The 20,944-nt window shown below is 51.0% G+C and overlaps 2 protein-coding genes across 3 annotated transcripts; both read left to right on the top strand.

Moving 5' to 3' along the window:
• Positions 1 to 1,915: 1,915 nt before the first annotated feature.
• LOC146301493 (gamma-enolase-like) lies at positions 1,916 to 7,239 on the top strand. Its single transcript, XM_084668642.1, has 12 exons — positions 1,916 to 2,000; positions 2,122 to 2,217; positions 2,482 to 2,540; positions 2,640 to 2,709; positions 2,806 to 2,939; positions 3,298 to 3,520; positions 4,237 to 4,434; positions 5,326 to 5,402; positions 5,568 to 5,692; positions 5,959 to 6,067; positions 6,340 to 6,398; positions 6,592 to 7,239. The coding sequence occupies exons 1-12, from the start codon at positions 1,916 to 1,918 to the stop codon at positions 6,659 to 6,661; spliced, it is 1,305 nt and encodes a 434-aa protein (XP_084524768.1). The 3' UTR covers positions 6,662 to 7,239.
• A 1,268-nt stretch (positions 7,240 to 8,507) lies between these two features.
• Positions 8,508 to 19,331, top strand: atn1 (atrophin 1). 2 transcript variants are annotated; one of them, XM_084668626.1, is made up of 10 exons: positions 8,508 to 8,808; positions 10,584 to 10,710; positions 11,213 to 11,314; positions 11,658 to 11,777; positions 12,006 to 14,842; positions 15,453 to 15,669; positions 15,932 to 17,489; positions 17,722 to 17,865; positions 18,178 to 18,358; positions 18,580 to 19,331. In XM_084668626.1, exons 2-10 carry the CDS (start codon positions 10,684 to 10,686, stop codon positions 18,611 to 18,613), a joined length of 5,220 nt encoding a protein of 1,739 aa, XP_084524752.1. In that variant the 5' UTR covers positions 8,508 to 8,808; positions 10,584 to 10,683; the 3' UTR covers positions 18,614 to 19,331. The 2 variants fall into 2 exon arrangements, with proteins under 2 accessions (XP_084524752.1, XP_084524758.1); XM_084668632.1 differs by lacking the exon at positions 8,508 to 8,808 and adding an exon at positions 8,982 to 9,258.
• Positions 19,332 to 20,944: the final 1,613 nt, after the last annotated feature.

Here is a 20,944-nt window from a genome sequence, read left to right as displayed (position 1 = left end):
CAAATGTCTTAACGCCTCACCAGTGCCCTTGTTAATTGCATCAGCCTTTCATCTATTGAAACACGTCTCTCCACAAACACCCTGCTGTCCTCCACATTTACATTTAGTCATTTAGCAGATGCTCTTATCCAGAGTGACTTACAGTAAGTACAGGGACATTCTCCCTGAGGCAAGTAGGGTGAAGTGCCTTGCCCAAGGACACAATGTAATTTGGCACGGCCGGGAATCGAACCAACAATCTGATTGATTGCCCGACTCCTTAACCTCTCAGCCATCTGACCCCACCTTCCTGTACCTTCTGGGAGACCAGAGCTTGGACTACCCTGTTTCAGTCCCACAGATCCCTCCAGAGGGGACTTGTGGTTTGTACTCTGTTCTTCAGGTCTCTCGTGCTTCCTGACTTCTAATCAAGCTTCTCTTGTCCTTCTGACCCCCTGGGGTCACACGGCTGGACCCATCCACACAGTATAACCTCACGGCCCACAATGGGTTTTTAGCGTGGGCGCGTGTCCTGTTATGTTTAATGGTGTGAAAGCTACGCTAACAAAGCCTACTTCTCAGCCGAACGCCATTCCAAGTCTGTGTTTGCCCTATCCCTCTGTTAGCCTAAATGCTATGCTAAGCCTCTGCATCCAACAGTATGTTACTGGGTTCCTGCCAATCCTGACGTCTGTTTGCCCTTGCTTGCTGTGTGCACACCGGTTAATCAGTGCTTACATCACTGCTGACTAGTATTCATGACATCTGTGAAAATGTTGTCCCCCTGCAAATTGTGCATATATGAATATGTAATATTGGTGTTTGACGAAGCTCGGCGGCGATGCCCATGGCTTGACTGCTGCAGTTTGTTTGTTGTTGTAATGGAATGAGCAGGGGGACTGTTTGTGAATGTCAAGCTCAGCTCCTCAGATGTGCTATTTCCATTATCATGCAGGTCCGGGGCCAAAAACCAGTACCACAGACCCTTGATTTCACTCCTTTTTGCTATATTGCTGCATCCTTTTTTCCTCTCTCATCTTTTTGTCTCCTTGACCCAGTCTCGCTCCCTCCCCTTTTCTCTGCATCTTCCAATGACTCACACGTTCCCCCTCCCCCGCCTGTCACACATTTCAACCCCCCTCTCTCTCTTCTTCTCTCTCTCTCTCTTCTTCTCTCCCTCTCTCTCTCTCTCTCTCTCTCTCCCTCTCTCATTCGCTCAAACTCTCTCACTTTCCCTACTAGGCTTCACACAGGCTGCAGGTAATGATGAAAAAGAACAATTTATTATTTCACCTTCATCCTTCTTACTCTATCTCCTCCTGTCTTTGTCTCTTGCTCTGTGGTCTGTCATCATCTAATCTCTGCATTGGTCCATGTTCTCAGAGCGAATCAGGTAACGGCCTGGATTACATCAGCCTGTGCTATTTATCAAGGACTGACTGCATTTTACATTTGTGTACAGTATGCTATGTCAAATCTTGGCACTGTGTTAGAGATTTCTTGTGTGTGTACAAGCGTGTGTGTGTGTTTGCATGTCATGGCATGTGCTTAGAGTGCATCGGCTTCAAAGCTTTTCCTCCACAAGGATGCGTCACTGTTTTCAGGCTCTGTGTGTGTTTCTAAGAGAGAGGTCCTTTGGAATTTGTTATTTTTTTACCAGTGTGCCATGTCCACTTTCCTAAACTGCTGGTATCTCATTTGATGTTTAGGACACACAGTAGAGGTCATTTTGCTCTGTCTCTCTCTCATCGCCATCCCAGAATATTCAACATTTCTCGAGGTTTAAATTATTCAGTAATTTGCTACATTGTTAGCCATGTCAGAATAAGTCAGGGAGTCAGAAATAAGCTTGTGCATGTTTGTCAACATTCAAACGATGCTTCAGGGTCGCATCTCTGTGTTTTTTATATGCTTGTGCGTTTGTGCTCCTTTTAGGATGTCGATAGTGAACATTGTTGCTAGGGAAATCCTGGATTCCAGGGGAAACCCTACAGTAGAAGTGGACTTGCACACAGAAAAAGGTATGATTTTGCAGACACACACAATTGTGGATGGGTGTATTGACTCTTTGTGTACAGAATATGTGTGTGTGGTACTCTTTCTGAATACTGGTGTACCTTCCCATAAATGTGGCTCCTGCAGGCGTGTTCAGGGCAGCTGTTCCCAGCGGAGCGTCCACGGGCATCTATGAGGCCCTGGAGCTGAGAGACGGAGACAAGAACCGCTACAAGGGCAAAGGTGAGGCATGAGGGAGGAGTGTTTGTGTGTGTGTGTGTGTGTGTGTGTGTGTGTGTGTGTGTGTGTGTGTGTGTGTGTGTGTGTGTGTGTGTGTGGTGGTGTGTGTGTGTGTGTGTGTGTGTGTGTGTGGTGGTGTGTGTGTGTGTGTGTGTGTGTGTGTGTGTGTGTGTGTGTGTGTGTGTGTGTGTGTGTGTGTGTGTGTGTGTGTGGTGGTGGTGGGGGGGGGCTACTCTACTCACACTTTGCCTCTTGTTTTATTCTCAGGTGTGCTCAACGCTGTTGGACACGTCAATGAGACCATTGGGCCTGCCCTCATCCAGTCAGTAAGTGTTTCGCATGTGTGTGTGGGTGTGTGGGTGTGCAAGAGAGAGAGAGATATGTGTGTCTGTCTTTGCCATTCTCTGAAATGTTGTGTGTTCCAGGGTATTAATGTCATGGAGCAAGAGAAACTGGACAACATGATGATTGAGATGGATGGCACTGAGAACAAATGTAGGTATCTACAGTCACGTCGGTGACCCATGTAAACCACAAAAGTGCACAACTTTGTGTCAAATGCGCAATTTGTTTGTGATATTCTCTCCACAGCTCAGTTTGGGGCCAACGCTATCCTGGGTGTGTCACTGGCCGTATGCAAAGCTGGTGCCTCAGAGAAAGGCGTGCCCCTGTACCGTCATATTGCCGATCTGGCAGGAAATACGGAATTGGTCCTTCCTGTTCCTGTGAGTTCCCAAGCATCGAATCTGCACCCTTTCCTCATTATTTTTGTATTCATATATACAAGTATTTTGTATTTATTATTCAAGTATTTATATATGCAAGTATTTTGTATTTTCCCATTTTAATATTGAGTGGAGTCTATTCCCTAGTTCCATATAGTCATTTAGCAGACGCTCTTATCCAGAGCGACTTACAGTAAGTACAGGGACATTCCCCCCTAGGCAAGTAGAGTGAAGTGTCTTGCCCAAGGACACAACGCCATTTGGCACAGCCGGGAATCGAACCAACAACCTTCTGATTAATAGCCCGACTCCCTAACCGCACAGCCATCTGAGTTCCAATCGTCTTTCTCTCCTTTAGGCCTTTAATGTAATCAACGGAGGCTCCCATGCCGGTAATAAACTGGCCATGCAGGAATTTATGGTACTTCCTGTTGGGGCGGAGTCTTTCCGTGATGCCTTGCGTGTGGGGGCGGAGCTTTACCAAACGCTCAGGGGTGTCATCAAAGAGAAGTACGGCCAGGACGCGACCAACGTGGGGGACGAGGGGGGTTTTGCACCCAACATCTTGGAAAACAGTGAAGGTAATGGACTGAGCGGTAGACACACCTATGCCACTGTAGACATTTACATTTAATCATTTATTCCAGAGTCATTCCTAGTCATATATTTCATAAGTCTTATCCAGAGCGACTCACAGTAAGTACAGAGACATTCCCCCCGAGGCAAGTAGGGTGAAGTGCCTTGCCCAAGGTCACAACGTCATTTTTCTCAGCCTGGAATCGAACCGGCAACTGGTTCAATACATAGCTGAGGGGTTACCAACTATTCTGCGAGTAAACCGTATCCACGCCATAGCCAATTCAGTTCAAGACGTAGGCTGTATGGTTGAAGGTAGGTATGTACACATTGTTGACAGGCTGTCAGTTCAGAGTCAGCATGTGGCATCTTGAGAGCCCTCCACTGTGGTCTCTCTTTACCCTGTAGCAGGGACGATTTTAGACTCTTTTTAGGGGTGCTCAAGCACCCCTAGATTTCATCTCAGCACCCCTAAAAATAATAATAAAAAAAAATATATTGTTTATTATCATTTGATGCTGGTTTTAAATGAAGAAAGGGACATCCTTCGTTTTTTTCATTCATTCAATATTTTACATAATAATACATTGTCCAGTGAAATTAGGGATTTATATTAGCAAGGGGGTTTGGCACTTTTGCAAGGCACTGCGTTCATTTCACATCCTCATTGGGGGCCGAGCCCCCCTGAAGATCTCATCCTAGAATGGCCCCTGCCCTGTAGCGCTGGAGCTCATCAAGACGGCCATAGAAAAGGCCGGCTTCACCGACAAGGTGGTGATCGGGATGGACGTGGCTGCCTCCGAGTTCTTCATCGAGGGCAAGTACGACCTGGACTTCAAGTCGCCGCCCGACGCCAGACGCCTCATCAGTGCCCAGGAGCTGTCTGACATCTACCAGGGCTTCGTCAACAACTACCCAGGTGGGTATTGTGGGTGTGCACTTGTCTCTGTGTGTGTGTGTGTGTGTGTGTCCTGGACACACTCCTCCGGTCCCAGGAGCTGGGCTCAGAGGGACAGGGTGGCTGTGTTAATAGGTGTTTCAGTTTATTACCTCTGAATGTACGTGCCGTCCCGTCACATATCTGTTATCACGTCCCTCACAGAGAGAGAGACGCAGAGAGAGAGAGAGAGAGAGAGAGAGAGAGAGAGAGAGAGAGAGAGAGAGAAAGAGAGAGAGAGAGAGAGAGAGAGAGAGAGAGAGAGAGAGAGAGAGAGAGAGAGAGAGAGAGAGAGAGAGAGAGAGAGAGAGAGAGAGAGAGAGAGAGAGAGAGAGAGAGAGAGAGAGAGAGAGAGGGGGGGGGAGGGGGTAGATGAAGAGGGATGGAGAGAGAGAGAGGGATGGAGAAAGAGAGAGGGATGGAGAGAGAGAGAGAGAGAGAGAGAGAGAGAGAGAGAGAGAGAGAGAGAGAGAGAGAGAGAGAGGGGAGGGGGAGAGGAAGAGGGATGGAGAAAGAGAGAGGGATGGAGAGAGAGAGAGAGAGAGAGAGAGAGAGAGAGAGAGAGGGGAGGGGGAGAGAAAGAGGGATGGAGAGAAAGAGAGCTGGACTGCTCCTCCTCAATCCCCATTTCCACCTTCCGACACTTGGGGCCCGTTAAGGAGATTTTAATGATGTGCTACAGTGCACATTTGGCAAGATGGGAGCTCCTTCCACGTAGCTCTTTCGCTATCACTGGTGCTTACCACTTGTGTGTGTGTGTTTGAACTGCTGGCCAGCGGTCAAAGAGAGGGGTGAGAAGTCAAACACATCATTAAACTATTAACAATTTACTGCTACACAAACGTCACATAACCCCGCTTTTTCTTCCCCCAGTCGTGTCTATTGAAGATCCTTTCGACCAGGATGACTGGCCAGCTTGGACTCAGCTCACAGCCTCAGTGGGCATCCAGGTGAGACAGAAGTCAGCCCCCCCCCTCCCCCCGTTGGCCACGCCCTCCATCAATCCTTCCGTTCGATTGACCGGCCTTCAGTGCCGTGGGCGATATCGCCTGCCATCCCTTTTGCAGCCCAGCATCTCAAAGGACAACGTATGTGTTGTTCTGTGGTTTATCTAGGTGGTGGGAGACGATCTGACCGTCACCAACCCTCGCAGGATAGAGCGCGCCCTGGAGGAGAGGGCTTGCAACTGTCTGCTGCTCAAAGTCAATCAGATAGGATCAGTCACAGAGTCCATAAAGGCGTGAGTAAGCCATGTGAAAACCGTGCGCGCGTGTGTGTGAGATTAAGTGTAACCGATGTGGATTGATGAACTCACTCTTCAAGTATGTAAACACGCCACCCGTGCCAGCAAACAGCTAGATATTTGTTGGCGCAGGGGGTAAGGAGTCACCTTGCGAGTCAGAGGTCCCGGGATCGGGTACCAGTGAGGGGAAAGATCTGTGGGACCGACGATCAGGCCGACTTGCTGCTGTGGCGTGAGCGTAGCCTGTTCCCTGTGTGTCCCAGGTGTAAGCTGGCCCAGGAGAACGGCTGGGGGGTGATGGTCAGCCATCGCTCAGGGGAGACGGAGGACACCTTCATCGCTGACCTGGTGGTCGGGCTCTGTACTGGACAGGTAAACACGCACACAGACTTACACACACACACAGACTTACACACACGCACAGACTTACACACACACACACGCACAGACTTACACACACACACACAGACTTACACACACACGCACAAAGACTTACACACAGACATGCACACACAGACTTACACACACACGCACACACACACAGACTTACACTCACACAAACACATTTTCTCTAAACCTTTTCAATGTTTGGACAATGAGTATGGGTGTTTGTGTCACGATATTGTTTGTGTCTGTTCTGTCAGATCAAGACTGGAGCTCCGTGCAGATCTGAGCGTCTGGCTAAATACAACCAGCTCATGAGGTCAGAGTCCATTTAGTCCGTTTGTGTGTCAGGAAAATTGTGAAATGTTTTTCTGACAATTTTTTCTTTCCCTCATCCCATCTCTCTGTGTCTCTCTCCTGCCTTCCTTCCCCCCTCCTCCACCTCTGTTCCTCCTCCCCCATTTCGCCTCCTCCTCTCCCACGTTTCTCCTCCTCTCCTCCCCCCCTGTCAGGATTGAGGAGGAGTTGGGGGACCAGGCCCGTTTCGCTGGTCACAACTTCCGGAACCCCAGCGCCCTCTGAGACCTAGGGGGCACGGACCGCCACCGCCACTGCATCACAGACACGCACCGCATCAGTGGGCAGCACAGACACAGGAAGAGACAGACTAGCAGGCAGACAGACTTACTGACACACAGCTGACAGCGACAAATTATCACTTTCAAACCTCCTAAGCACACATTAGAAGGCCCACACGGATACACGCAGATGCAGTAAGAAACAGATTGAGAACAATCAGCTTTCAAAATCACTTAGACGCTCTGATGGTTGAATCCACGGTTTGAGCTGATTGCAAGAAGACTTGTGCAAAGAAAACAGAGACCGCGTATGTTTTTTAAGCAAACTAGCATCCTTCTCTTCTTCACTTGTTCCTTATCTCTCTCTATCTCTTCTCCTCACGATCCCTCCATCAATCATTTTCAATTATTTCTTCACGACAGTGCTCCAATCCTGCTTCTCCTCTCTCGTTCCGTTCCGGAAATCAGAAGTATATCTTCACCCGACTTGATAGCTTGCTATATAATCATGTCTGTTACCTTAATATAAGCCATGCACTCAATAAAAAAGCTGAGCAACTACAATGCTCACTTAAACCGCAACTGTCTATTTATTCCTGCATTTTAGAGATAAGTCCCTTGCCACGTGCTGTTCTATATCTAGGCCTATTTACTTTGTCAATATAGGTACCTATTGTTTGCGTCTGAATCAATACAAGGTTTAAATGCAACGTTGATTAAATAACATTCAATAGCTGGGCTATTCTATTCTGCATGATATTTCTGTTGTGACCGGGGTAGGCTTGTTGTATTATTCAGATTGTAATTTTCACCCAATTATTAATTCATTTAGCCTACCTACACCATGCACATGTGCGTATTCATTTGCGATATGTTGCTGCATGAAAATACACTTTTGCAGTTTAGTCAACTGCAAGTTACAAATGTAGCAGCAGAGGGAGCGCGAGCTGCGGTGGTTGTCGAGTGAAGCTACGCTCGCGCACAGATAGTGGAGGAGAAGGGTTTCCTGAACCGTTCCCTGCGCGCAGGCGCACTCTGCCAATCCTCAAGACGGTTACTATGGTTACTACACAATAGGAGACGGGACAGGGGGCTGGGTGAAGGGGCGAGGGAGCGACATGGAGAGAGGGAGCTTTGCAGAGCCGCTTGACTGGCCACACGGTTGCAAGCTTTCCCCGACTGTCAGGATAGACTAGACAGAGGGGGGGGGGGGAGGGAGTCATTTGTTGGAAAGGGAAAAATTAAAAGGAGATGCTTCGCCTAAAATATATGGCCTTTTTACAAGAAAACTGCTACGTTGGATGGCCCCTAAATGGGCGGATGTATATAGTCTAGACAAAGTTAGAGTTATCTGTCATTAAATGAGTATGACCATATGCTTATCTAGCTTATAAAGGCCTTGATGTTGGCACGGTGTGATATTGTTAGGATAAGAAATAGTGTAGGCCTCGCCTACGCGAACAAAGGATAGCTTTGGAAGATTCCATCATATTCCTTGTTCTTTATAGAGCTCGTGAGAATGTGTGGATGTAGATATTCACAGGAAGGTTGGTCTGTATACCACAGTGTAGGTGAACGTGTTTTGGGTTGAGGTAGAATAGAGAGACCTTTCTCTCCCTGTCTCCCCTCCCTCTTCAGAGTTTTGGCCTTCTCTGCGCCTCTTCCTTCTCCCTCCCTCCTTCTCCCCTGTCCTCGCTCCCCCTTTCCTTAGGAATATGCAAATCACGCCCTCCTTCAGCTCCCTCTCTCTCTCTCTCTCGCTCTCGCTCTCTTTCTCTTACCCGACGTGCATCCCCTGTTCGCCCCTCCGTTAAAATTGTGACTGTACCGACGGCAAAAAAAAAGTGCAAGTCGTCTTGACGGAGGAAGGGGGAGTGGGGAGAAAGGAAAAGGGGCGAAGGGGGTGGGGAAGCCAAGCGTACGCATCAATTTGTACAGTCTTCAGCAGCACCCCGTTTTTCCTGCAACGACTTGAGAGAGAAATTCTGCATTATTTGCGGAACCGTTTCAAAATGATCCAGCGCCGGGCTCTGTTTATAGGAGCTTGTGCCACTGTGTAGCCTATGTAGGTCCACGTACAATGTGAAACGTGAGGCAGAGAGAAAGAAAGGGAGAGTGAAAAAGGGGGACACGCATCGCTGGATATTATAGGTAAGGAGAGGGGAAAATGGATGCACAGTCTATATTTTTAGCTTTTCTTGTTGGCCACGCTTGTGTCCTCCCTCCCCTTCCTTTGTGCGTTAATGATCATGCTCGTGCGTTATGGCTAATTTATGCCCCGGTATATGTGTGTTAGAACGGTCAACACACGCACTCACATTCCAACGAGAACAGGCGGTGCAAAATGCCTATCGCCATTCTATTCAACCGTTTTCTTTATCCAGGGGATGAAAATATAGAGTGCGCGACAAAACGCATGGATGTGTGAATCTTTCTGCTTTATCGGTGTAGCTGTTGCTCATTCTCTCGGTTCGGGCGATTCTGTTGTAGCTCTCTCGATGAAGGTAGAAAAGCTGTACCCGGTCGCTTCTGCATGTGTATCAATAACATTCGCAGGAGAAGAAAGAAGAAAGAAGGTTGCGGTGCCTGTTTGACGGTGATGTAAGCTGTGCAACTGTGTCTGCTCAAACTGTGGCTTGGAGCATGCTATGCCCGCTATGCATTCCTAGTAGTATTTATTTTTTTATTGACGTACATGTGTTTGACAGAGACACAAGCAAAACACATAGGAGTGAGTGAGTTTAGGTCGTGTGTTAGAGAGCGAGACAGTGGGAGAGACCATCAGATGCCATTAGTATACCCTATTCTGCTGTGTAAGTTGCTGTGTTTGCTAATGTAGTTGTTTATAGACCTTGGCCAGGAACCTGCAAATGAACACATGAATAAGAAGCAGCCACCTGTGACATTGCACGCTGTAAATATACTCTGTCTTCGGGAACTGTAGCCCGGGAATACGAGTTGATCCACACATTTCATGAGACCGTAGCCTGCACAATTCATTACTGACTGTTTGGACCACAGGCCCGAGGTGTGCGCTGTATTTTTCAATTTGCAGCCTCCTTGTGGCTGTCTCCTTGTGTTCAATGTAAAGCCCAAGTACCCATCAGCCATTAATCACTTACTGTGCACTGTATGTAGATGTAGGGTATAAATGCTGTGAGTGTATGAATAAGTCAATGCATGCTCTACTCAGTAATGATTAATGCATATCTGTATGTACTGCACAAGGTAGTGCTGTGGGATTTACTGTAGTGAGTGTGCGATGAATCAAACACACGTACACATAAACTTGAAAATGAATGTGTTGTTTACTGCCCACTTAGTTGAATGTGCTTGTACTGTACACGAACAGTGCCACTACTTTGCGACTACTCATCTAAATATATCTTTTAATTTCTTCCTGTGTGTAACTGTACTATTTATAACCTCATTTAATATGAATGAGGTTTCTTAGTGGAACATGAATGAATGGATTAACGAGACCTTTGTAGTTCCTGTTTTTAATGTCAGTTACTCTTATGAATGGCGGAGTGAGACATGAACACCTCTCTAACGCTATGTCGTAGTCGGGTTGACCTTATGAATGCATGAGGAGGCTTGGGACTGAGTTGATGTGGGTGTGCTGGCTGGCCATGCGCAGGGATTGTAGGATAACCACATGTGGCTGAAGGTTTTGAACTGTGGTCATGGAGGTGGAAGGGGGTACGGCGCGGGGAAGCCTCGCATGGTGTCTCGGCTTTGTACCGTGTTTGATGACAACAGTTAGAAAATAGGATGTGGTGTTTTTGTTGCATCTTTGTCATATCTTGGTATGAAAGCTTCATGTTTATGAGGCTGCCTCTTGTGCGGTTGTCGCCCTGACCAACCTTGGAACAAACCTTGGAGGAAGAGTTTGATTTGACGTGGTTGTGCTGTTGTCTCTGCAGGCCTGGGTAGCTCGGATGTGTTGATCCCCAGACTGAACAGAGACTGCTACTTCCTCTGCCGTTGCCTGCGAGGTGAAATGGACATTGCAGAGGAAAGACCATGAAGACAAGAACTCACAAAGAATCAGTAAGAACTGTTATCATCATTTGTGTGTGTGTGTGTCAAAGAAATTGCCTTCTCTTCTCATAAGGCGTTATTAAATGTGAAATCATGGATGGTTTTGAAATTATATGAATTAGATTATCTCGAGTTGATAAGTAGCCTATTATATATTAGAGGTGAATGAAAACAATAATTCTGTGTGATATGACTACCAATGCCGTTATTGTGACGATCTTCTTATTTCCTGCCTACCTCCATGTACCATGTCTCCCTTATGTCTTATTGTTTTACCTGGCCTCTATTGTTTAGTTTTTTTACCCAATGTTCCTCTTTCTAATGATCTCTTCTCGTGTTCTCTCTACCTTCCATAACTCCAACGCCTTAATTTCGCTGTTTCATCATGTATTGATTCACGTTATGTTCTGATCATCTTATTATATCATCTCACTAATCTCACCTAATCTTTACCCCCCCCCCCCTTTACCCCCTTCTCCTTCTCCTCCTCCTTCACCCCTGGTCGGTTCAGATGCCCATGCGCAGTGGGCGGAGGAGGGGGGGCAGTGAGGAGAGGAGGGGCAGACGCCCGCACCCCAGCCCGTCTCGAGCCGAACGCAGCGACAGGCAGACGGTTAGACTCCACCGCCTCCGTGTCTCTCTCTCTCTCCTGCGTTCACCCCTTATAACTCAGTGTCTCGTTTAGTTAAGACAGAGAAGGGTCTGTCAATCACTGCTCATCGATCAAAGCCCTCGTGAAGGCCTGTTTGGTGTGAGTGTGTGTGAGTGTGTGTGAGTCATCGCCACAATTGGTGTACTCTTGCACTGCCGATGATGTTTGTTTCCGTGTTTTACACGCTTGTGCACTTTGCGTGTCGTCTTTCTGGTACTTTGATGTCTTCTGTGCGCCTCTTTGTTCTAAAAACAGACTTAGGAGCAGAACTGCGGCAGAATTAAAACCCGTTCTTTCTTTTCAGCAAAGAGCCACCAGTGAGGAATTGGCTGCAAACCGCTTCAATCGGCGTTCGCAAGGTCACGACTCATCAGAGAGCGAAGGGGAGGAACACGGGCCTCCACCGAAGAGGCAGAAAGTGCAGGTCAGTTTAACAGAAACATATCATCTCATGAAGGGAAAAAACAACTGCGTCTACTCCTGTCAAGTACATCAAGTTCAATGTAATCACTCCTCGAGGATGTGATTCAACTGGATACTGTTTGAGCACGGCACATATTTACTACAACGATGCTCTATAGTTGTAACGCACTGTACCGCACATTTGTACAGGCGTGTGTCAAATAAAACACATTTACACATTTTCTCACAGGATGCCGCCCCAAACACAGCCCCCCCTGCTTCAACTAATTCTACCGAGAATACCCCCTCCACTGTCCCACCCCCACCCCCGGCTGTAAGCCAATCACGGGAGAGTGACAATGAGGATGGGCAATCCCAAGGTAGCAGGAGCTCGGTGGTAGGGAGCCTGGCCAATAGCAGCAGTAGTCTGAGCAGTGGGCGGGACATAGACCAGGACAACCGCTCCTCCTCTCCGAGTCTCTCCGCCTCCCCATTGGCCAGCCTGGACTCAGACTCCGACAGCCCTGATTCGCCCAAGCAAGGAGAGAGGGATCGTGAAAAGGGGAAAGGGGGAGGAGTGGGGAAGTCAGGGGGAGAGGACAGAAGATCAGCGAGAGAGGCGAGAGGGGAGGAGTCTTGCGGAGAGGCGGAGAGGAGGGACGGCGACGGGAGGATGGACGACAGTCCTGCTCTGAAGCCACCTACCGCCCCTTGCCCTCCCTCTGCCCTCACTCCCTCTGTCCGTGGCGGAGCTGACTCCAGCGTCGCCGAGGGCAACAGTGGCAGGAAGTCCTACTTCTCCCTGGACTCCAAGCTGGTGAAGGTGGAGTACGGAGGAGCCGCCGGCGGGGACGGAGGACACGGAGGCAGTCGGATGAACGCCAAAGCCAACGCTCAATGCACGACCAAGACAACCGTCTCTGGGGGAGACTATCCCCACGGCAACCCCAATATTCCGCACGCCCCTCCCCCACCGCTGCCCCCTCCCCCCGCCCTGAAGCCGCTGGAGCTGGGGGGTCCGAACCTCCCAGTCGAGGCCAAGGCAGAAAGAGACAAGCTGGAGAAGGCTGAGAAACTCATGGACAAGACCCAGTCCACGCCCCCTTCCCTGTTACCGCAAACCAGCCCCTTGCCCCAGCCTCAGCCTTCACCCCACCCCCATCACTATAGCCCCACCAGCTGGCAGGGTGGCACGGCAACCGGTTGCCAGGGTAGCTGGGGCTACGCCCGTTACCCCGGTAACCACCACCCGCACCAGCCGCAGCACCAACCCCCAGTGCAGCAGCAGCAACTGCCCTCCGTCTACAACCCCCCCTCCTCCCGCCTCTCCTCCGCCTCGCGCCCCCCCTACCTCCCCCACCCTCACCCCCACCCCCACAGGGAGTACCTGCCCAGGTACACTGGTGGGGGAGGGGACAGAGAGAGGGGGGCGACGGGAGAGCGGGAGAGGGGAGGCAGAGGCGAGTTCGGAGGGAGGGAGATGAGCAGGGAGTTCTCCGCCAGCGTTGGCAGCAGCGGTGGGGGTGGAAACAACAACAACACTAGCGGGGGGATGGGGGGACCCAACGGTCTGCAGGCCAGAGAGTTTGGCTCTCTGTCGGGGAGTCAGAACCGCGAGTACCCCGGTCTGGTAGCACAGGCACCTGGGAGAGACGGCCCCATGGGACCCGGGGGGAGAGAATTTGGGTCAGGGTTTAGGGACAGAGATAGAGAGAGGGACAGGGAGAGAGATGGAGGAAGGGATTTCTCTCTGCCCAATCAGAACCAGAGTCGAGACTTTGGGGCCAATGGGACGGGACCTGGGGGAGGTCACTCCAGAGACAAGGAAGCGGGCAGGTGGGGCGAATATGGGGGGCAGACGAGAGAGGTGGGGGGGAACAGCAACCCCATGCCCCCCAGCAACCCCCCAGGCTCAGCCGGCGGGTTACCTGTGACCCCCATCCTAACCCGAGACCCCCCGTCTTCACCCCAAAGCACCGCCACTCACCCCTCCCTCTCCTCCCTGCCACCTCACGCTCACCCCCATCCTCCAAACCCCTCCAACCGGGAATACCCCCCCTCAGTAGACCAGGCCCCGCCCCCTTCCTCCGGCGGAGAGCACTTCCACAGGGAGTACGCCCCTCCAGGAGGGAAAGACTACCCACCTGGTGCAGCCTCCTCCTCTGGCCCCCCACGGGAGTACCCCAGCCCCCCCGGGATGACCCCCAATCTGGGGAGGGACTACCCTGGTGGACCCCATTCCTCACACCCCTCCCACCCCTCCCACCCACACTACCAAGTCCAGTCAGCCAGGGACCGAGAGAGGGACTCGAACCTGCGAGAGGCAGCTCTTTATCCGAGCCGCGGAGGCCCCGCCCAACCCCCCTCCCACTCTCCTTCCTCCTCCTCTTCCTCCTCGCACCACTCCCATCCTCCCAATGCTCCCTATCCCCCTCCACCTCCCGCCCCTCCTCTCCCTCCCCCCCAGACCTCCCTACCCCAGCCGCCCACCTCCAGCCTGGGACCAAACCACACGCGTCCGGTGCAGTACCCCTCGTCCAATCAGACTCCTCCTCCTCCGCCCTTGTCTAGCACGGCAACCAATCAGATGGGAGGATTTCCATCTTTCCCTCCTGGTGCCTCCTCCGGAGCGAACATGCCACTTCCTGGTTCGGGCGTGTCTTCTACCTGTTCCCCAGGATGTAGGCCCTCCTCCTACCACGGCACCTTAAACAGCCACCCCCCCTTCAGTGGCCCCTACCACCCCAATGGAAACAGTGGCAGTAACCTGGCCCACAGCAATAGTAGCAGTGGCATACCCAACAACAACAGCAATAGCAACTCCCACTCCCTCTCGCCCCCTAACGCCTCCAAGGGACCTCTTGGCAACCCTGGCAACAACAACGGCACTTCAACCCCCAGCTCCAGCTCCACACTTCCTGGAGACGGGCATTCGGATTCGTCTACTGGCCCTCTCCCTCCGCCCGTCATCAAGGAGGAACCAATAGAGGAACGGGAGGAGAGCGAGAGCCCGCCCCCGGTGTTGAGAAGCCCGTCCCCTGAGCCGAAACTCGTGGACGTTCCGATCCACGCCAGCCAGTCCGCGAGGTGAGACGGGATGAACGTTAGTCCTGTCATAACAGCATAGCTTCTGTCTGGTCGTAACAGCATAGCTTCTGTCTGGTCGTAACAGCATAGCTTCTGTCTGGTCGTAACAGCATAGCTTCTGTCTGGTCGTAACAGCATAGCTTCTGTCTGGTCGTAACAGCATAGCTTCTGTCTGGTCGTAACAACATAGTTTCTGTCTGGTCGTAACAGCATAGCTTCTGTCTGGTCGTAACAGCATAGCTTCTGTCTGGTCGTAACAGCATAGCTTCTGTCTGGTCGTAACAGCATAGCTTCTGTCTGGTCGTAACAGCATAGCTTCTGTCTGGTCGTAACAGCATAGCTTCTGTCTGGACGTAACAGCATAGCTTCTGTCTGGTCGTAACAGCATAGCTTCTGTCTGGTCGTAACAGCATAGCTTCTGTCTGGACCTGTTCCCCACACGGATGTCCTTTCACGCGATACGTTAAACCAGACAGTAAAAAAATACCGGAAACTTCTTCTGGGCGTCTGATATTGATTATTAGAAACCAAATCTGTCTCTCTTTCATGACGATCTTCATGAGTGTGAAGTGTTCTTCCTCACTGAGGTGTGTGTGTGTGCTGTTGTCAGGTTCCACAGAGTTCTAGACCGGGGCAGTGGGAACTCGTGCGCTCGCAGCGATGTTCTGTTCGTCCCGCTGGATGGATCCAAACTGTGGAAGAAAAGGAACGAGGTGATCGAGAGGGCCCGGCGAGAGGTGGAGCAGAGAGCCAGAGACCTGCGAGAGAAAGAGAGAGAACGAGAGCGAGAGCGGGAAAGAGAGAGGGAACTGGAGAGACACCTACAAGTAAGCCTGTTGTGGATCAGAGTTTGTATATTTTAGGAGAACAAAAGTAATGATGATGAGGATGCTGATTACGATGATAACCAGACATGTGGGTGCATTGATAATATATCTCTCTCTTCTCTCTTTCTCTCCCTCTATTTCTCTCCCTTCTCTTTTTCTCTCTCCCTTCTCATTCTCTCTCTCTCTCTTTTTCTCTCTCTTCTCTCTTTCTCTCCCTCTCCTTTTCTCTCCCTTCTCTTTTTCTCCCCCCCTCCCTCTGCAGCAGCAGAAGGACAACAACAACAACAACGCCGTAGGAGGAGGGCCACGCCAAGGCTCCTCCCTCTTCTTCCCCTCGTCTTCCTCCATCCTCCTCGACCCTTCATCCTCCTCCTCCTCTTCCTCTGGCAACCCTGCCTCCCACCCTCCCCCTCACCCCCAGCACCACCACCCCCACCCCCACGCTCACCTGCACCCCTCCCACCCTCTCCACCCTTCCCTCTCTCACTCCATCCCCCACTCCCTCCTCCTCCCGTCCATGGGAGGGGCGTCGGCAGTGGTTGGGGGTCCCCAGGGGGCCCTAGGGATCGGGTTAGGGGGTCCCTACCTGGGTCCTGACACACCTGCTCTGAGGACCCTGAGCGAGTACGCGCGGCCTCACGCCATGTCTCCCCTAGGCGCGGCCAGCCGAGCGCAGGCCCACCACCCCCACGTTCACCACCACGCCCACCCCCACGCCCACCCCCACGTCCACCCTTCCTTCTTCCTACCCCAGTTCCAAAACCCCGGCCTGGGCCACCCTCACCACCTCCCCGCCGACGCTGCCACGGCAGCCGCCATCTTGGGGTTCCTATACGGGGGTAGTCTGGAGGGGGGTCATGGGGGCATGGGGGGTCATGGGGGAGTACCTGGGGGGCCGGGGCCAGGGGGGATGGGCGGTGCAGGGATGGGCTTCCCTCATGCCATGGCAGCCCACAGGGACCGCATGAAGCCGGGCTTTGAGTTTAAGAGTGAGGAGAGGATGTATCCGCCGGTCTCCATGGCTGACCAAACGGCACTTGCCCTCGCTCACTCCCACTCGCACGCCCACGCCCATGCCCACGCACACGCACACGCCCACTCCCTCCTGTTAGGGGGTGGAGGAGGGGGGGCCGGTGAGGTGTCACTCTATGGCACGCCCCCTCCTTCAGCCCCTCCAGCCCCACCCCCTCTCCAGAACCCAGGGCTAGCCCCTGTGAGCCGACCCCCCAACCCCTCCGCCCCCCAGCCCCACTCCAACCCACCCCCGTCCTCCATAGTCCCTCCCCCACTCCCCACCCACCCCATAACCACACCCACTGCTGCTCCTCCTCCCCCGGCCCCCGCCGCCCCTCCTCCAGCTCCTGCCCCTCCGCCCTCCTCCTCCAACCCCGCTTCATCCCACCATCATCCCTCCCCCCACCCTTCCTTCCCCAGCTCCCTCCACTCTCACCCCCCACCCGCCCCCACCCAGGGTCCAGCTGCCCCCGCTGAGACCTACCCCACTCCCACTCGCTCGCCCGCCTCCTCGGAGAGAGAGAGGAGTGGGGAGAGGGAGAGAGAGAGAGAGAGGGAGAGAGACAGAGTGGGGCTGCCAGCCAGTGGGGAGAGAGAACAAGAGAGGGAGAGAGAAAGAGGGGCAAGTGGTGGAGGAGGAGGAGGAAGCGGAGGAGGAACAGGAGGAGGAGGTGGTGGTGGAGGAGGAGGAGGAGGAGGAGGAGGAGGGGAGAATCTGGGGCGTCTCCAGATGTTGAACGTTACGCCTCATCATCACCAGCACTCACACATCCACTCCCACCTACACCTGCACCAGCAAGACACAGGTACCCACTGCTGAGACAACCACTCCACCCATACGCTATACATAGCATTGTCTAAAGTACTCAAGTCATCCAGTACCCATATCTTATCAAGGCATTGCAATCAATTACCGATCCATCAGAAGGTGACACAGGGATTTGCCCGTATGAATCCGCCCCTCGTTCTTTTGACTCGTTTGCATGGTGACTCCTATTAAATATTTCCTGTATTTCCTCTTACATCATTGGCCGCCAGCGGCGGGCGGGGTGCACCCCCTGATGGACCCGCTGGCATCGGGGTCTCCCCTGGCACGCCTGCCCTACCCCGGAGCCTCTCTGGGCACCCCCATCCTGGCACACCCCCTCACTGATAGCGAGGTGTTACGCCAGCAGCTCTTCGGTGAGAAGAATGTGAAATGTGAATCTGCACATCCAGGAATTCAACACCGTCACAGTTATTGTATTTTATAGTAATTGTGGAAGGAATGGAATGTCCGAGGTGTTGACATTTAATATTTTCTTTCCCTCTTTCGTTCCCTCTTCTTCTCTCTTCTTTCCAACCGAACTCCCGCTCATGGCTGACCTCCCTTGTTTCTCTTTCTATCGTCAATTCACTTTTTCATACACCCCTACTCTTCACCTCTCCTCCATCCTGTCTCGGTCCTTCCCACCGTCCTTTCCCTCCGCTCCGCTCCTCTCCTCCGGCCCTCAGGCGCTCCGTTCCGCGAGCTTCCCCAGCCCTCCTCTCTCTCTGGCCCCATGTCCGCGGCCCATCAGCTACAGGCCATGCAGCAGGCCCAGAGCGCTGAGCTGCAGATTCAGAGGCTGGCCCTGGAACAGCAGTGGATCCACCACCATCACCACCACTCCCTCACCCAGGACGAGTACTACAGGTACTTTGGATGTTGGAATAGGGTGGGGGAGGGGGAAAGGAAGGAGAGAGGGGGGGTGGAGCTGAGGCATCTGTTTATGTGTGTAATAGCCTGTCTGTCAGTGTGTGTGTGTGTGTCTGTCAGTGTGTGTGTGTGTGTGTATGTGTGTCAGTGTGTGTGTGTGCCTGCCATGTTGCACAAGACGCCCATGTGCAATTCTTTGTACTTTTCTTTCTTTTCAGCCATTTGAAGAAAGAGAGTGACAAGACCTTGTGAGGGAAGGAAAAAGAGGGGGGACGTGTCCAAGGATGACAAGCGGAAGACAGGAGAGAATAATGTGCAAAACGAAAACAAAACAATGAACGAAAGCACTGAACAATGAAGAAAGATTTAAAAAGAAAAACACAGACTGGAAGCATATCATAGGACTGACTTGACTGCGAGGAAGGGGTTAAAGAATGGAGGGAGGGAGAGCGAAGAGTGAAAATGTTGCGCACAGTCCTTGTGTTTACTGTACGGTGTCCTAGATCCAGACTCCGGCGCTTCTTAGCGTATGTTGTTCAACTCCAGTCTGTTTTGTAATGTGCTCTGTATATTAGGCAGGGGCAGCAATATAGTGCAGTACAGTATGTGTAAAATACCTTTATGCCAGAACGAATGTGTACATGAGTCTTTCTTTTCTGTCATTGCATGTAGCTAGGCGCTTCTTCTGAACTGGTGAAACCTTTAATCTATTTTTAGTAACGAACCCCTTGTTTGTACCTGAGGTGTTCAATGAGTATGCATGAGCCCAACGACTTAGAGTCGTGTTATGTTTATGATCAATAGTATTGTTATAATTATTGTTGATGTGTTGTCTGTTTCATGATAATTATATAATTATATATACATATTATTTTCTATTATTTTTTTACATTTTCATGGTATGCTGGTTCGTTTTTAGCTTTTTATTTTCAATTCCCCCCCCCCCCCCCTGTGAAACGAATGAAGGAAAAAACAGTCTGAAAATAAATTACTTCTTTTTTTGCTAACGTTGTACGTTTTGCCTCGACACAATCGAGACTGAAAGAACACATATGTAAGCCTACTCAGAGTGCTGGCAGGGTCGTCCCCCCCCCCAAAAAAAAATGTTTTATAGAAGACACCCACACAAAGACTATCAAATTCCTCTCTCCACCCCCTTCATTTCTCCCCTCAATCTCTCACTCTCCCTATTCCTCTATCCCCTCTCTCTTTCCCTATTCCCCTATCCCCTCCCTCTCTCTCTCTCTCTCTCTCTCTCTCTCTCACTCTCACTCTCACTCTCCCTCTCTCTCTCTCTCTCTCTCTCTCTCTCTCTCACTCTCTCTCTCTCTGGTAGACTGTAGCTAATAGGAGACACATGGGATGAGTGAGAGACTTGCTATTGAGGCTGCTCCAGTGAACACCAGCCACCCTGAGCTAGCATTCCATACCGCACTGTAAAAAAGAACGAAAAGTGTAGGAGACGAGAATGTGATTTACTGATGCTGCTCAGGGTTGTGTGTGTGTGTGCGTGTGTGTGTGTTCATGCGTGTGTGTGTGTGTGTGTGGCCTGCTCCTCACATCTTTTTCAGTTGTTTTTTATTGCAGTGTGATTCCTATAGGGTTAAATAGTAGGCGAGAACAATATTGCTTCTCTTGGGCTTATTTCATAAGAATTGAGACCAGAAAACAGACTTCGGAGAGACTACAGAGATGTGGCCCCAGATCTCTCCCTTTACATACACACCCTACCTGCTCCCTACAAATAGTATCTGCTTAGTAAACAAAACTGTGGACAAAAACTTTAGTCTAGTGGGGGCCCCTTTTCATCAACAGAAATGAGAGAATAAAAGCAAAGTACTGGTATTGATAGTGAACATGAGCCATGTATCACATTATAGTAAGATATGTGCCATACATGCTGTACTGCACACCAAGGTGATACCGTAAGTAGGTTGTGTCGTGTTTCAAGTCACCTTGAATAAGTGTGTCAACTAATGTTGAAATGCCTTCGAAGCAGGACAACTCTGACATCCTCCTCTGATGACATCACACCAGAGGAGATATTCTTAGAAACCCCCCCCCCCAGAAGTCCTTCATTTGAATGGATGAGAAGGACAATGTTGAAGGTACAGAGAATTGTCCGGTAAAAGAATGGACTGCTCTCAGAAACCATTCACTCTTCACTGTTTCCCATCGCGCAGCCATTGCTGTTTATGATTGTTTCTTTGTGACGGTGGTGTCATAAACTAACAAACTGAAATGCCTCCTTTCTTATAAATTGGAGTCACAGGCTCTGAGCCAATAAAGAGAAGCTTGTTGCTCTGCTTGTGTTAAGTCTTCTCTGTGCTGGTCAAGAGGGAAGGGTTTGTATGGCGCACAAGGTCACAAAATCTAATAACTACTCTCACATAGAAAGACACGTGAATACACTCGCACAGATACACACAGATACTCACAAACACACAGACTGAAGTTGCTTCATTGAAAATGCTTCAACTTCTGCATCATTGAGTAATTAAGGACACTTGACTCACCCCCTCTCACATGCACTTGCACATCCAAGCATAGACACAGGAATGTAGCGCACACAGACACACAACC

Source organism: Hypomesus nipponensis, chromosome 2 (genome assembly GCF_054491055.1).
Source record: "Hypomesus nipponensis isolate SF chromosome 2, ASM5449105v1, whole genome shotgun sequence".
Classification (NCBI taxonomy): Eukaryota; Metazoa; Chordata; class Actinopteri; order Osmeriformes; family Osmeridae; genus Hypomesus; species Hypomesus nipponensis.
This window is presented reverse-complemented; position numbering and strand designations above follow the sequence as displayed.